General features: G+C 62.8%; 1 protein-coding gene across 2 annotated transcripts in view; it reads right to left on the reverse strand.

Annotated features, from left to right (window-relative positions):
• Window positions 1-16,224, reverse strand: part of CORO7 (coronin 7) — a 35,160-nt gene that overhangs the window by 17,182 nt on the left and 1,754 nt on the right. For both annotated transcript variants that reach the window (XM_085592475.1, XM_021540791.3), the window contains exons 2-9: window positions 14,833-14,929; window positions 14,506-14,580; window positions 13,056-13,126; window positions 12,518-12,701; window positions 11,180-11,256; window positions 9,999-10,049; window positions 2,452-2,538; window positions 2,122-2,204 (exon numbers count right to left, since the gene is read on the reverse strand). In XM_085592475.1, coding sequence (XP_085448601.1) covers window positions 2,122-2,204; window positions 2,452-2,538; window positions 9,999-10,049; window positions 11,180-11,256; window positions 12,518-12,701; window positions 13,056-13,126; window positions 14,506-14,580; window positions 14,833-14,929 — 725 coding nt within the window. The remainder of the gene's footprint in view (window positions 1-2,121; window positions 2,205-2,451; window positions 2,539-9,998; window positions 10,050-11,179; window positions 11,257-12,517; window positions 12,702-13,055; window positions 13,127-14,505; window positions 14,581-14,832; window positions 14,930-16,224) is intronic.

Consider the following 16,224-nt stretch of genomic DNA (forward strand, 5'->3'; position numbering starts at 1 on the left):
ACAGGGCACAGACAAGCCTGAAGGGTTCGGTGTTGCTGCAGGCATTGGGGTGAGCTCACTGGGGTGTCCCCCACCTTGGGGCCCGCCACGGCCCTGCTTTGGGGTGCCGTGGGGACGCGTGGTGCCGGCTCGGCGGGCGCGGTGGGGATGCGGTGGGGATGCGGACTCCCCTTCCTGCCGGCCTGGCGTCAGTAATGAATGGTATGAGTTTCCTGCCCGCCCACTGATTGCTTCCTCAAAGAGCTTCAACGAGCTGCTGCTGCTGCTGCTGCTGCAGCCCCCCACGCCCCGCTCACGGCCCGGCCGGCACCGCTGCACTGCCCAACACAGCCCCGTGCCCCACTGGGCACCCACGGCCACGCCGGAGATCCACAGCCAGCCCCGCTGCTGCTCGGCCATCCCCGGGGACTCTGTCCCTCTGTCCCCCAGTTCTAAGCCTGCCCCAAGCAGATCTGGTGACCCCAAGACCATCCACCCCGCGCCCTTGCCGCGGCTCCACGGCTCCGGAGTGTCGCGGCCGTGCTCGGGGCGGCTGTGCCGGAGGGAAAACACGGCCCCAGCCCGGCACCTCCGCCGGGAGCCAGCCCAAATCCCCCTCCGCCATTTGTCATCTCCGCCAGATTTACAGGCGGGAGCGCTTGGGGCTGGGGGCGCGGTGGCCCCGGCTGCCTAAATCCAGCACCTCCCCAGCACGAAGGGGATTCTCCGCTCGCCCCCGCCGCCCCCAGCCCCTCTCGGCTGGCCCCGGCACGCAGTGACGCGCAGGCAGCGCCCGCCAGCCGCATTCCTGAGCCGATAAACCCGGCAGCCAAAATATCTGCAGCCTGTGCTGAGGGGGCCGAGCAGAGCAGCGCCTGCATCCCACTTACCCGGCTGGCTCGCCCCGGCCCAGCGAGGATTCGGGGTGATTCCCACTGGATTCTCTGCCAAGAGCAATAAAGGACCCCAAGGTCCCCTTGCAGCAGCCGCAGCCTCCCCTGAGAGCGTTCACTGGACATGGCCTTTGCTCACTGAACTGGCAGAGCTGGTGAGCAGCAGAGCTGGGAGCTGCTCCCCTGGCAGCTGGCAGGAGGCTGAGGGATGCTCAGGCAGCCTCTCCACACCGACCTCACCCCACCATGCCCACGGCAGGTCCTCTCCTCTCCCTTCCTGTCTGTCCTGGCTGCCCCCAGCACTGGCCTGGAGCTGACACCGCTGTGGGGGATGCTGGCAGAGCAGCCAAGGGGTGTCACAGTGCACTCAGCCCCTCACCAGAGGCACTGTACTGGCTGCCGACCGCTCAGCCTGCCCCAGCATCCCGGCCCGTCACGGAGCCAGCTCGGCACACAGTGAGGGTCCCAGCAAGAGAGTGCATTGCCAGCAGCCCTGGGAAGAGCTGGTGGCCTCCAGTGTATTCCAACAAGTACAGTGACCCCAACCCCCATCACCCTGGTGGGATAAAGACACAGCCTCCTCCTCCTCCTCCTCCTCCTCCTCCTCCTCCTCCTCCTCCCATTTTCTTGCCCACATGGTGACGCCAGGCCAGCTCACTGGGCAGCGTGGGAGAGGCCAGGCCAGCTCTAACTGGAGGGTTCCCAACCTTGGCAGCGCCTGCAGATGGAGATGGCTCCATCGTGCACTGACCCCTTGCAGCACCGAGGCTTCTTTTCCACTTCCCCGGGGGTGCCCGGTGAGCGCAGGCCTGGCCAGGGCTGGGCAGCCACCGCGGCACCGCGGCACAAAGCATGGCAGGAATGGGAGGCCGGGGCTGAGCCGCCCCGGTGCTCCAGCAGCGCCAAAGGGATTCACTCACCTGCAGCATCTTGTGGTGCTGCCCCAGTGCACAAGCCCACCCGGCCAGCAGCCACCTCAGGCACTGTCCCCAGCAGTGCCCACCCACCAGGGCACTACAGAACATCTCTATGCCCTTGCCAGCACTGCCTCTGCCCCCTCATCTCTCCCAAATGGTGATGAGGATGCAGCTACATTGTCCCTGGCTTTGTTTCCAGCCTTGTGGCCGAGTGCTGCTGGTTCCAAGAGCTCTCTGCCAGCTCCTGCTCCACCATCACACTCCTGATGGATCCCTGACCATGGCATTTCCACTGCTCACCCTCCCACCCCATGCTGGGTCCCCATCCCTACCCAGGTGAGGTGTCCAGTGCCATGGTGAACATCGCTCCGCTGAGCCTCCGCGTGTCCCACAGCTTCACCTCCCGCTCCCGCATCTGCAGGGACACAGACACGGCGTCAGTGGGCACTGGAGCTGCCTGGATGGCTCCATGGTGACACTGCCTTCATCAGCCACCTTCTGCCATCCCATCAAGGGCCAGGACACCAGGTAAGGGGATCTCCTGCTCTCATGGGGGACAGGCCACCCAAAAAGCACTTGGGGTGCTCTGGCACAAGAGCTACAGGGGGTAGGGCTGAAACATCCCAGAGGTGCCAGGGCCACCTTCCTGGCAGGGACTGTACCTGGCTGAACCCCACGGAGATGAGGCAATCGCTGGAACCCATCCAGAGCAGCCGGGAGTCCTTGCTGTTGTCGTGTCCCGGGACACTCTGCAAGGCACAGGAGACAGGGCTGTCAGTATTGCTGCCAGCCATGCTGGACACGCTGAGGGGACATGGTGTGCTTCACCAGCTGTGGTTGTGAACTGCGCCGGGGCTGAGCATGTGGAGCCGAGTGCTGGCTCCTGTGAGAGCTGCCCTGGGGACAGTGCAGTGGGGACAGCCTGCAAGCAGTGACAGCCCTGCCTCCCCGCCCATGCCAGCGTGGTTGCCTTGTGGAGCAGCTGGCCCAGCTCCCAGCAAGGAGCAGAGGGTGGGAGCAGGTAACGTGAGTGTGACAATGGCTGCCGTGTCCCCAGGGCTCTCCCCACACCCGGTCACCCGGCTGAGGGGGACAGAGTGCTGCAAGGAAGCTGCTCCATGCCACAGATGCAAGAGGAGGCTCTGCCATGGTGATGATAACAGAGGGACTTACTTCCCTGGCTGCATCCCCAGGCTCTTTATCCACGCTGAATCCTGGCTCCTGGAGCTGGGTGCCCCGTGTGTGCCCGGATGCTACTGAAACACGGCAAACTGAGCCTGACCATGTTCACCAGACTGCTCTAATCCCCTGCACCCTGCTTCACCTCTCCCCGGGCTCCCTGTAGGGGTGGGACCCCCAACCCACATCCTGGTTCTGTTGAGGATGGGAGGGAAGAGCTTCCACGGGGCTGTCAGCGGGCGTTTCCTGGCTCCCATGTGGTCCCCAGATGGGCCCTGCGGTTCCTGGCGCCCCAGTGGGAGCCGGCAGGCAGCCCTGGCCCACGGCACAGGCAGCGCTTGCAGCCCCTCGCTCTCATTGAGGAGCGCCAAGAACTGGCTGCTAACGAGTTCGGAGCTGGCAGGGAAAGCGGAGGGCTCTGCCAGAGCCAGACCTGGCACGGCGTTTCCGGGACCTCCGCGCAGGGCAGGGGCACCAGGCGTGGGGGCAGGAGGGGTGGGGTGGGCATGGATGGTGCCCATGGAGGAGCCATGAGCTGTGTCCCCCTTGGTGCGGGCTCTGTGACCAGCAGCCACCACCACACTGTGACGGCCAGCGAGGCTCTGCCACCGCGGCAGCCAGAGAGGGGCCATGGAGGGGTCACTCCTCACTGGAGGAGCTCTGCTGGAGCAGTCCCCAGCCCCACAGAGATGTCACTCTCTGGAGAGAGTCAGGGTGGGAGCAGGCACGCGGTGCCAAGCTTGTCGTGCCCTGGCTCCGTCACGCCAGCTGCCTTGCCAGCACAAACTCGGCTCACTTGGAAGAGGCAGCGCTGGCCGAGCCGAGCCCGGCGCTCCCAGCCGCAGGGCCAGGATGTGGGGCAGGAGGGGCCGGCCCCCACCGCCAGCACGCTGGCAAGTGGAGCCAGCAGGGAGAGGACCTGGAGAAGGGAACGTGTCCCAGGATCGGTGCCAAGAGGGATGGAAACTCCAGGAGCTGGGGCCAGCCCGCGCGTCAGCCAGGAGAGCACTTCTGCACCTGAGCCGTGTGGCCGTGGCAGCCGCAGCTCAACATCTGCAGATCCCATACGCGCCGGCCCCGCGGCCCTGGGTCCCGCGGGTGCCCCGGACCCCCCGGCGGTGGGGCAGCCCCGGGGCGGCGGCGGGGCTGGCGGAGGGCAGGGCGCTGCCGCGGCGCTCCCAGCCCCCGGCCTGCCGGCTGCGGCGCAGGGCCATGTTTTCTGCATTAGTTCCATCCCGGCTGAGCTGTACGTATGGCAGCAAGTATGCGGGAGGCTGGGCTGCTCCGTGCTCAGCCTGTGCAGATGTTGCCAGAGGTGAGCGTGCGGACAGCAGCTCCCCGGTGCAGAGGGTCTTGGCAGGGACAGGGTGGTGTGGCCTGGCACTGAAGGTGGACACTGGTGTGGTTCAGCCCTGGGACATCCGTGGGGCTGCTGTGGAGCCCTGGGACTGGCAGAGCTGGGCAGACACCCTGGCACTCTTCCTGGAATGATGCTGGAACCCCCGGAGCAGGGAACCAGCCACAACCCAAGGGACGGGTGTCCCTCCTGAGCTGCTTGTGCCCCCGGTAGGCTGCAAGGAGCCCACCAGCTCTGGACCAACACGTGGGGATCCAAGGAAGCCTCCCATCTCCCTGCCAGTGCCCAGGCAGCCCAGGCTGGGGGGAGCCTGTGCCCCCTCCTCGGAGCTAGACTGCCTGCGTGGGCAGCGTTTCCAGCACCGTCCCTCTCCCAGTCTCAACCAATCCCTCCTAGGCAGGCCGGGCTAAGGTGCTGGTTTCCATGGGGGTCCCCAGCCCTTCTCCCGTGCAGCCGCGGGGGCCCCGGGCCGGCGTGTCGGACGCAGCTGTTGGCAGCGATGCGGCGGGCTCGGGGAGCTGGGAACAGCTGCCCGCAGGGAGCGGCCGCTGCGGCTCCGCGGCTGCCTGCGAGAGCCTCACACAAAGCCAAGGCTGCTCCGGCTCCCAGGCGATCTCTGTCTCCCCGGGAGCCGTCACCCTGAGCCGGATGCAGGGCAGGGAGAGCCGGAGGTGGGAGCCCAGGGCAGAGCCTTGGGGCTGGATGGGTGGGAGGTGGCCGGGGGGGTCAAAGCTCTGCTCTTGGCAGAGCCCCCGTGGCTGGCAGGGCTGGGACAGCTCAGCCCTGCCTGTGGCTAACAGCCCATGAGCATGGCTAACAGCCCATGGACATCTGATCCCCGTGGGAAGCAATCCCAGCAGCAGGATCTGAGTGGGCACAGGAGGCACCAGTGCCAGGCAGAGCTACCCCTTTGCCAGGGAGTGCCAGGGCAAGAGGGGTCTCTGGCCACGGCACTGTGGGGGACTCTGGGGACAGACACCCACCCCAGGTCCATGCACATGGAGAGGTTGTTGCTCCTTGCACATCCACGGAGGAATGGCTTCCTGGGAGCTGAGAGGGTTAAACATGCACCGAATCCTCCTCTCTGAACAGGAATGTGAGTGATGTCCTTCCCTTGCCAAATCTCAGTTACTCCAGAGGTAACCAGGAGAACAGAGCAGCCTCTCCCTGGCCAGCCCCTCTCCTGGTCTCTGCCCAGAGCTCCAGGAGACCAGAGCTCAAGGAGACCAGGAGCTGTCACCTGCCCCAGGGGAGTGCAGGGATCCCACATAGCTGTGGGGTAGCCATCACACTACCAGCACTGGCCCTGGCCTCTGCCAGGTGTGTGGTACGTGTGTGTCACACTGGGGAAGGACCAGGACAAGTCCCTTGCTGCCCAGGCCACCTCCCCAGTCCCACTGGCCAGGGCAGCATTGCTGTGACACCCCTGTGCCCTGGGGAACTGGGCTCCACCAGGCTCTGCCTCCCCCCACCACCAGCACAGTCTCCCCTTCTCCATCCAACCCCTCCTGTCCCTGTTGAGGCCAAGGCCATGTCCCAAAGGATGCTGTGGGCCCTGCAAGGGCAGGAAGGTGGGTGGGCTCCCAGTGGGTGCAGATGCCACAAGGCTGGGATGGGAGCAGGCAGAAGGGGACTCACCGGCCCAGGGGCTGGGCAGGCTGCAGCACCCAGCACTCAGCAGCCACCCCTCCTCTGCTGCCTCCTCCCTCTTCCTGCAGCCACCAGCCCCACAAGCCCTGCTATGACGCCATCAAATCCCAAAACACCTTTGCCCTCTGAAGAGGAGCCTGCCAGGAGTCCCAGGTCAGGCACAGGCTGAGGCTCCTGAAACACCGTGAGGAGCCCAGCCCCAGTAATGGAGATGCCAACCTGTGTGGGCCTCGGCTGGTGAGGCCATTCCCAGTGGGAGGTTGGGCACCCAGGCGAGGGCGAGCCAGTGCCACTGCACACCCACACCCCCTGAGATGCCTCTAGTTCATTCCAGATCCTCCTCGACTTCCCCATGTCTGCCATACCAAGCGGCATTCCTGGGAAGGACGGCCGAGGGGGAAGCGGAGCGGAGGAAATATAAACAGTCCCGTGCAGCTACGCTGGGGAACAGAAGCATGAGAGCGCCGAGCGTGCGGGGCTATAAATAGGCTGCCCAGAGTCAGGCCAACTTTTTCATAGCTTCCCACGGTCTCCTTGGGAATGTGGGATGCTGTGGACCTTCCCCCAGCCCAGAGGAAGCTGCTGCCGAGGCTGGGAGTCAGGTACCCCCGGGGTGACCCCAGCGTGGGATACCGTGATGATGGGGCAGTGGGAGGAAGGCTGAAGTCTCTCTGTGTCCTGATGCGCCTCCCCGATGATGACAAACGGTCCCCAGCCGGCCCTGGGCTGACAGCTAGATCCTGGGCAGAGGTGACATGGCAGGGTCCATGGAGTTCTGGCTGTGGGCACAGCCAGATCACCCCAAACATGATCTCCACCACGGCATCACCCTGCCACCACAGCCACGTGGCCCCCAGGGCTCCTCTCCATGGCGTATCTCCCACTGTGGCACAGCTGATGTGGTCCATGGGATGGTGGCCGTGGTTTGGACAGGGGCTGAAGTCCCTCTTGCCCCCGGCACCTTGAGCAGGGCTGTGACAGCACCAGCTGTGCTTGGGCTGTGAGCCCCGGCTGCTGCCCATCACTGACCTCTGCTCCCGGCACAGCCTGCGAGCTGGGGGACACCCGCGGCGGGGACAAACCCCCAGGGACCCTGTCCCAGCTGTCCCCGGGTGCTCCCAGCCCCGGCCCCGCTCATCAGCGCGGCTCAGTAGCACGGGAGCGGGGCGGGCTGGCCGGTGCGGCCCTTCCCTCGCCCCCGGCCCTGCCCGAACGCCGCGGAGGAAGTTTCTCGTGAGAACGGAGCCGGCTCCTCTCCATCCCACACTGGCCGCGCTCAGCCCCGCCGCTCCTCACGGACGGCGCCCGTCCCAGGCCTGTCCCGGGAGCCAGGTGCTGCCAGATACACACACAGCCCCTCGCACCAGCCTGCGGGGAGCTGGATGTGGAAGGTGACCAGAGCAGTGGGCATTCAGAGATGCCACCTTAAGTAGCCCAGGGCATATCCGAATCATTGCCCTGCACTGCTGGTGACCCACCTGAGGCATGAGCTGGGTGTGGTGTGGGTATGGAGCTTCCTGGTGCTCAAGCTCCCTGCCCAACCTTGTGTCCCCTGACCACCAAGGGCAGGACCGGGGGGACATGGGAGGGACCTTTGGTGGGGTTTGCACAGGGATTGCAGAAGGGTGAGAGCAGGACCAGTGATACTGAGCCTTGGCAGGGCTGAAGCTGAAAGGGAGAGGACGTGACTCGCTTCCAGGGGGAGAGTCAAGGCTAGGAGGGCGACCACCACCCTGTGGGAGGGGAGGACAGGCAGCCGTGGCAGGGTGGCCTTGGGAGGGGATAAAGCAGAGCACAGAACTCACAGAACTCTTTGGAAGAACAGCAGTGCTTGGACCTGGACCCAGCCAGCAGCAGGAGTGTGGCTCCACGGGGTGGCAAGGCAGGACCCAGGACAGCCCTGGCATCTCCACTGCCAGTTCAGGGCACAGACAGCAGTAATAGGGTGTGAACACAGCCCTGATGTTCACAAAGGGGCTGCAGCAACGGGATGGGGATCCAGCAGAATGAGGCCACTGCTCTCCCAAAGGAAATCATGGCCCTGGGTACATACCAGGCACCCCACGGGGTCAGCCAGACCCCGGCCATGCTGCGTCACACACATCTGCCCGCTGCTGGGATATGCTCAAAATAGCTGCCACGGGCGTAGCTGGGAATGGGGGGTCAGGACCTGGCGGGGATATGGCCACAGGGTGTGGGCAGCCTGCCAGTCACCCTCCTTGTCACCCACCCTCGGTCCCCAACCCCATGTGTGCCACATCCATGGTATCTGACAGCAGCATCAGGTATTAGGAGGAGCGACCACTCCTCCCTGAGCTTATTTTAGCTCCTTCTCATTCTTTTCCCCTGCTCTAAACAAAGGAATGTTTAATGAGGCAGGCTTGGCAAATTAAGAAATCCAGCCGGAGGAGCAGCCTGGGGCTGGCTCTCGGCTCCACAGAGGGACCAGGGTGAGCCAGCAGCAGGACCCTGTGCCGGCTGAGAGGAAACCCAGCCCACGGTGCTGCAGGAGCCAGCACAGCTGGGAAACCCATCCTGAAGCTCACCTCTGCAAAAACCAGGCAACTTCAAAGCCAGGAGCCTGCGAGGTGCTGGCACTGCACAGCGGCCCCGGCATCACCCGGGTATGCAACTGAGCTGGGCTGGGGGGAGAAGGAGACTTTCCAACCAACCCAGCCCTCCAGCAATGGGGAAAAGAGAAAAGGACAAAACCCAGGAGCGTTATTCTTCTTGGCTAAGCAAGCCCTGCGCAAACTTCCAGAGGATTTATGGCATTTTAAAGTTTTCCCCTTCAGCAGAGCACTTCTCCAAGACTAAACATCTCCATCCACTGCGAGCCGGCCGGGCAGGGCCGCAGCAGCGAAGGTGAATATTTCTCTTGGCAAACACGGAGTGCCGGCCCCGGGCTGGATCAGACAGCAGTGGAGGGAAGTGAACTGCCTGCTTTGAACAGCCACCATCACTCACACGTTATTTTTAATAGCTCAGCGAGACAGAGTCCACCCTCCCCAGGAGACTTGGCTCGAGCCCATCGCACTCACAGCTCCACCATCAGACAAGCCGACAGGTCTGGCAGGGGGAGAAGGGGGGCCAGGAGGGAGGGGAGCACTGAGGCAAGCAGTGGATAAATTTTGGAGTAGAGACTGGGATCTTCCAGCCATGCTGAGGCAACTGGAGCAGGACAGGATTGTGACAGCTGCTGGAGTGCTGGGAGCACTTTGCCCAGGCTCGTCCACACGTGTCACCGCTGGGTTTGTGTTTATTTTTTGTAGTGGGGTATTTATAAGGCTGCCTGAAGGGTCAGGGCATCATTTGTACTGCAGAAAGCACCCAGGGGCCTTTGGGGAGCTCAGCACCTGGGTTATGTGCAGGAGCAGGTGGAAAGTCCTGGTGCAGCCCTGGAGCTCTGGCTCCCTTCCATCACCGTGCCCAAGCACTGTCACCAGAGCCCAGTGGCTCCCTGAGCCCACAGGGAGCAGGAGATCCACCATGAATGACAGAGTCCACTGCAGCCATCTCACCCTGCTCTCCACTGCATCCCTCCCTTCCCAAGGGCTTCCAGCCCCTTCTGCAGCCAGAGCCCCCAAACCACAGGAAACCTCTAATAAGAGGCTGTTTGAACTTGACGTCAAGGCTTAAATTCTCTCCTTATTTCCTAATCACTGTTATTTGCTGAGTTGTGCAGAGCCAGCTGCTCAGCCCTTGCCCTTGGTGGGTCCTCATCACCAAGAGCCTTTGGTCCAGCTCCCACAGGGCAGAGCCCAGGAGCTTGCGGAGAGCCCAGAGCCCTCACACCCATGGGGCTGGCCTGGCACTGGGGGTGCTCCCTGGCCTGGTGGGAGGGCAGGGGCCCCCTGCTGAACCCCACCAGGGTTATTCCCTATTGCCCTATTCCCCCTGCCCTCAGCTCCTTGCCTCTCCCAAGCCCAGCCAGGGCTGGGATGGTTTGGGGGACCAAATCTCACCCCCCTGCAGGCAACAGGGTGGGCAGGGCTGCCTGCAGCACATCTGGAGGGGACATACCTGGGAGGCAGCTGGGCCTGCTCGAGGGTCAAAGATCCGAAGTTTCTTGTCCTGGTGAGATAAAAGAAAACAGAGGAGGGTTAAGGACCTTGGGGCCAGCAGGATGTCAGGATGCAAAAGGCAGAAGGCTGGAGTGTTCAGCCAACCCCTTCCTGCCCATCACTCTCCTGCCTGCAGTGCCTACTCCTATGGATAGCTTGCACTGTGTCCTCCCACATCATGGGCAGGGGGGCAGCCCCAGTACCCCCAGAGCCTCACCAACACCCCAACACCCTCAAAACTGTTCCCAGAAAAGGAGCAGGGAGCCTGATACTCAGATGCCATCCTGACAGTGCTGCAGGACAACGAGTCGCTTCCTGCCTGGCACCCCTCTGCCAAATGGAGCATGGCTGGCAGGGTACAGAGGCAGCAAAGGGGTGCCCGGGTGCCAGCCCTGTGCCAGGGTGCTGTTTGGAGAGCACGCATTGTGCCAGCCAGAGCCACACGGCACGGGGGCTGATCTGCACCCCAGCCTGCACGGCTTGGGCTTGTACGCCCTGAGCCCCGCTCGCACGCCGGGCACGGGGCTCCATCCATGAGCTGGGGCTCCGACTCATCCCTCAGCCCGGCTCCGCACGCCGGGCCGGGCTCCGGGCTCATCCCGGGGCGCAGCGCGGCGCTCCCCCCGCAAACCCTTCGCTGTCCCTCGGCACGGCGCGGGCTGCGCTCCCAGCCTGGGGCCGGGGCTATGTGCTCGGAGCTGCTTGCCCAGCCCCGGGCACGCCTGCGGGGCTCGTGGCTTGCACACTCCCTTGCACACTCCCTTGCACACTCCCTTGCACGCTCGCCCCGCCCGGCCGGGCGCGGCCCCCGCGCGTTCCCGGCGCGTCCCGCAGCGAGCGGCCGGCGCCATCTAGTGCTGCTCCCTGCCCGCTCCTGCCCTTTTCCAGCCCAAAACTTCCCGTCCCTCCACGCTCCCCATGCCTGGAAGTGCTCCAGGCCAGACTGGATGGAGCTCTGAGCACCCCGGGCTAAGGTAAGGTGTGGTGGGGGGAACGAGACGAGCTTTAAGGTCCCTTCCAACCCAAACCATTCTGGGATTCTGCGAAATGGGTGCCCCCCCAGGATGAGGGTGCATCCAGCAGCTGGCAGACAGCCCATCCCTGCCGTGCCACAGCGAGGTCCCCCTGGGCACTGCTCACCTTGCAGGAGGTGCCGAGGAGGCGCCCATCTCGCTTCCAGGTCAGGCTCTGCAGCTGGTCCCCGTGGGAATCCAGGACTGCGGGGATAAAGCACGGTCAGGGCCAGGATCAAGCAGGGTCCCTCCTGCAGACAGGGCAGGAGCCATCACTCTCCCACCCAGAATATTTCTCAGGAGAAATTTAGCCTTTCCAAAGGGGTGGTGGCAGCCAGGATGCAGTGGGACACTACTGTGTCTGTGCAGGGAGCGTTCTGTGCTGCTGGCAGCTGGATACAAAGAGCAGGAGTCCTGGGAAAGCCACAGGCCTATGGTGCCACCCATCTCTGGGATGGCTGAGGTCTGGGCAAGGCTGGTCAGCAGTCACCCACCTCTACCCATGCCCTAGCACATGCAGAGAGAAGGACCTGTCACCCAGGGGATCCCCAGCAGAGCTCCTGTGGACACCTTGGGCAGTACCAGAACATTTCACACCACTGCATCAGAGTGCAGGGCAGCACAAGGCACAAGGGGCTGTGGTGCCCTGCCCAAAAAGCCACCTGAGCTGCCTATTTGGTGACACTGAGGTCAGGCCTTGGGCCCAGGCACTGGCACTGTGAGGACACATGGAGCAGACACAAGGGTAGGTGTAGGAATCCAGGGCTTCCCTCTGGCTGCCCTGGAAGGCCTGGGACCCTGGCAGAGGGTCAGGAACCCCCCTGGACAGAGCCCCCAGAGACACTGGCTGTGATCTCTGTCCATGGAAAAGAGTTTTTAATCTTACAGGATGAATTACCAGCTCTGAGTGTTTGATATAAGTAGTAATTAAGTGTGGCACGGGTGCAAAAGTAAAATTTTAGGATTCTAGATTAGGGGTTAAAAGGGGACAAGATGGAGGAAACTGGGTGTCTCTTGTTCTTCTTCTTCATGCCCTCCATGTTTCACTGTAGTGTTGGCATTTTTCTGTTGGTTCAGGCTGGGGACACACTGTCCAACGTAGGTGACAGATATTGGCACGTTATTGTAAATCCAGCCCAGGGAGTTTCTGGTATTTAATGTTTGTAACATCCCACTGAGGGCAGAGCCCCACACGCTGCCCTGCAGGACAGAGCTGTGGCAGGGCAGCAGAACATGTGAGAGATAAACAGAATAAACAACCTTGAAACAGCACAGACCAATTATGGCTTCTGCTTTGGCAGCGGGGCTGAAAGACAGAGACTTTTTACAACCTTGGAATCATCAATACCTCAGATTCTGACAGGTAGGATACAAGGGGAGGACACACGGGGAGGACACATGGAGGGACACACAGGGAGGACACACAGGGAGGACACGTGTCATGGGCATTCACAGCCATGCCTACCTGTCAGGGGCTGCTGCTGGCCCAGGTCCCACACAGTGACTCTCCTCCCCGCACCGCTGGCCAGGACAGCGTCTGCCGTGGGGTGGAACTGCAGTGCATCCACCGGGGCCCCCCCGGGCCCCAGGGTCAGCCCCATGCCACCAGGAGTGTCCTGGCCACTCTCGGGCAGGCGCCACACCTTCACCTGCAGCCCCAGGAGAGGAGGGGGTCACTCCCAGGGCAGGTGAGCAGGACCCCGCTGGGTGCTGGCAGTGCCCCACCTGGGCTCGCTGCTTTCCCAGGCTTTGGTCCCTGAGGTCCCTGAGCATTCCCAGGTGATCCCTCATTGCAGGTCGGTGGGATCAGGTCCCATTTGGGAGGAGGCTGATCCTGACCATCTGCTCTGTCCCCCTGGGGATGTCCCACTTGGCTCTCCCAAAGCTGGCACCCTCCACCCCGTGCTCCCCTCAGTCCCATCACTCCAGCTCTGCCGTGAATCCCAGAGACACGCTGGGGGTCACGAGGTGTCCCCTTGGGAGCCCTGTCCCTGAGCACTCACCGTCTCATCAGCAGAGCCTGTGGCCAGCAGGAGCTGATCAAAGGGTGAGAAGTCAAAGTCTGTGACCACATCTGGAAGGAGAAGGGCAGAAGTTTGTCCCCACCTTCCCCTGCAGACAGTGTGTCTGCCCCTCTGCTCTTCCCAGCCTGATTCCTTCCCTACACACTCAGCAAGGGGGGGCAGTTTCAGTTCCATCAATGGATTTTGGAGCAACTCAGCTTTCCTGTGAGTGCCTGAGCCCTTCTACTCTGTTCCTCAGGAACTTGCACCCCTTTGGCAGGGGTAGGAACCCTGGAGGGGCATCCCCCTGTTTGATCCATGCACCAACACCCCCAAAAAGGCACAGGGAACAGCACCAGGGTGTCTGTGCCATGTCCTGCTGGAGCCACGCTGGTGACAAGGCTCCCTTTGTAACATGCCAGCGGCAGGGATGCTCCCGGCGCAGGGCCCGGCGGGAGGAAGGCTGGCACCAGCAGCAGCAGCCCCTCGGATGCATTTGGCACGCTCAGAAAAGTAGGTCACTGTGTACTTTTCCGCTTCCAGGAGACAGGCCCTGGAGGCATGAAGAGCAGGCAGCTCGCTCGGCTGCATCCACCCGGGAGCAGAGAAAATCCATTCCCTGCCGCGGAGGCGTTGCTCTGGCTTCAAAGGACTCCTGCTGATCCCATTAGGAAGCCGTGGAGGTGGCGCTGCTCCTGTGCACCCCTCTGGCGCTGCCAGAAGAACTCACTGCCTGCCTTTCCAACCTGAGGAAGCTCCTGGTGCCAGGGGCTGAGGTGGCACAGGCTGGGCACCCTGTGCAGCCCTGCAGCCATGCCAGGGCACACCCGCAGGGAGGTGGTGCTGGAACCAGCTCCCATCTTGCTGCTCTGATGTAATTTTGGGGAAATGGGTGGTCAGTGCCCCTCATGTTGTCACTGCTGCTCCAACACCAGGAGAGGGGGACCCTGAGGTGGGCACCACCCCTCCCTGAGCCTGGGCAGGGCAGAGCCCTGCTTCTCTGCCAGCAGCGATGCTGCCACTGCCTCTTCCCTGCCACACTCACTCTGCCCACATCAGAGCTGCTGGTCCAGCTTGTTCCTCCTGCCACTGGACGCAGCGATGCCTCAGCGATGCCAACTCCAGCCTGGCACTGGGTGTACTGGGAATTTCAGGGCATGCTATGAGTAATGTGGAAAGGCAGTGCTAGAAGGGTGAGAGAAAGAGCTACATGTTCAGGCCTCTCTGCAGCCTGAGAGATGAAGGAACATGGATTGATGCCAGCCTGGTAGAGCCCTTCCTCATGTCATCCTGCCCACGGGTGATGGTCCCTGGCAGGTCCCTATGTCCCTTGCCTGGCAGACAGCTCACCACAGCCTGCCAGGCTTGAACTCAGCACCCGGGCCACCTCCACAGCCCATGTGGAGCCAAACATGTCCTGTGGAGGGGGAAGGTGGCACCTGACACCCACCTGAGTGGCAGCAGAGCTGAGATATTGTCCTCTTGCCTCCATCCTCACACTCCAGGGGCACAATTCCCAGCACACCTGCAGGAGAGGGCACAGGAGCAGGTCAGGAACACCCCCGGCCTGGGACACACGAAGGGCACCCAGCTTTGCAATGCAAGTCAAGAGGTGTGGGACTGGCAGCACTTTGGGGGCTCTCAGGGAAACCCTCCTCCACTCACCCTGGTGAGTGCCCCGGGGGTCAGGGGGACTGACCCACCACCCAGCCCCACAGGGACCCTTGGCACAAATCCATCCCACTCCCCAGCAGTGCTGGGGACCCTTGTTCCTCACCGGCCGCCTCGGCGCTGAAGGCGATCCAGCGGCAGCTGGCCTTCACGTGGTTCCCACAGGAGGGGGCAGAGCCTGCCCGGATGCCGCTGATCCACGCCTGGGCGCACAGGGAAAAACCTCATCAGGGTTGCCTGCTTATGGCAGGGCCTGGAGCACAGCAGCAGGACCACTGGCACAGCATGGCCAGAGAGCCTCAGCCCCAGAGGAGCTGCCGTGCCAATGGAGAGCTGGAGACTGGCGATGCCAACGGGATTATCCTGTCCTCTGGGGTGTCCCAGGCCAACGTGGCTGCTCCTGCTGCTGTCACAAAGCACAGCCCCTCACTGGGGCTGAAGGGTGGGACACAGGAGCATCCCAGCACCCAGACTGTCCCACCTCTGGGCTGTCCCACTGTGGGAAGTGTCCAAGGTCTTTGCAATAACTGGTGCCAGAGAATCTGGATGGGACAAAAGCTCTTGGGCTGTGAAGCACCACAGGGTCAAGCTGTGGCTGACTGAGGCCAACAGACACCTCCAGCAGCACACCTCCCACATGGACACACAGCCAAGGAGCTGCATTACAGCTCCAAAACCAAACTCCCACTCTGCAGTGTTTCTCAGGGCTGAGCACTGCACTCGTGGGGCCCTGGGACACCCTCCAACAGCCAGACCCCCTCCAGGCAACACGGACACCCCACCTCAAGCAGCCACGAGGGCTACAAGCTCCCTGGCACTCCCAGGGCCAAGTCCAACCCTTGACAGTGGCAATGGCAGGTGTTTTATGGCTGACACCAGGCCTGTGTGCCCACAGCAGCCCCTGGAGCTGCAGCAGGTGTCCCGAGCAGTGGAAACCCCACAAACTGGGCAGATACCTGGGTAGGGAAGGGAAACCCCGAGCCCCAGGGTTCCTCTCCTTGCACAACTTCCGTTTGAGGCCTGACAGGGAGCAGTGGTTCCTGCAGCATTTCCTCCCCTCACAGCTCAGTGCAGACCTGTTAACCCTTCTCCTGCCAAAGGCAGGTTCCTGTCCCCACACCCAGCATGTGGGCAGGGAGCTGCACTGGGGATGGGGAACAGGTCAGGAGCATGAGCAGGACCCTGGAATTAGGGCCCCACTATCTGCATCCCACCACCCTGCACTGAACCCTCAGTGAGGGTGACACCAGTCACATCTGACCCCCAGCACCCAGGGGTGCCAGCAGGACCCTTGAAGTGAGGTTTCACAGAGCTGGTCCATCCTGACCCCACAATTTCCCCACACACACAGGCAGCAGCCCTCAAGGCAGCGATCCTTCCTGCAGCGTGGCAGCATGGCCAGGAAAGCACATGAAAGCATCCTGGCTACATCCCTAGAACAAACTGTGAGCTCTCAAGGGCCATCTGCCAGCAGAGCCCTGCAGATGCTGCCTGAAGA

Source organism: Lonchura striata, chromosome 14 (genome assembly GCF_050655825.1).
Source record: "Lonchura striata isolate lonStrDom1 chromosome 14, ASM5065582v1, whole genome shotgun sequence".
Lineage (NCBI taxonomy): Eukaryota > Metazoa > Chordata > Aves > Passeriformes > Estrildidae > Lonchura > Lonchura striata.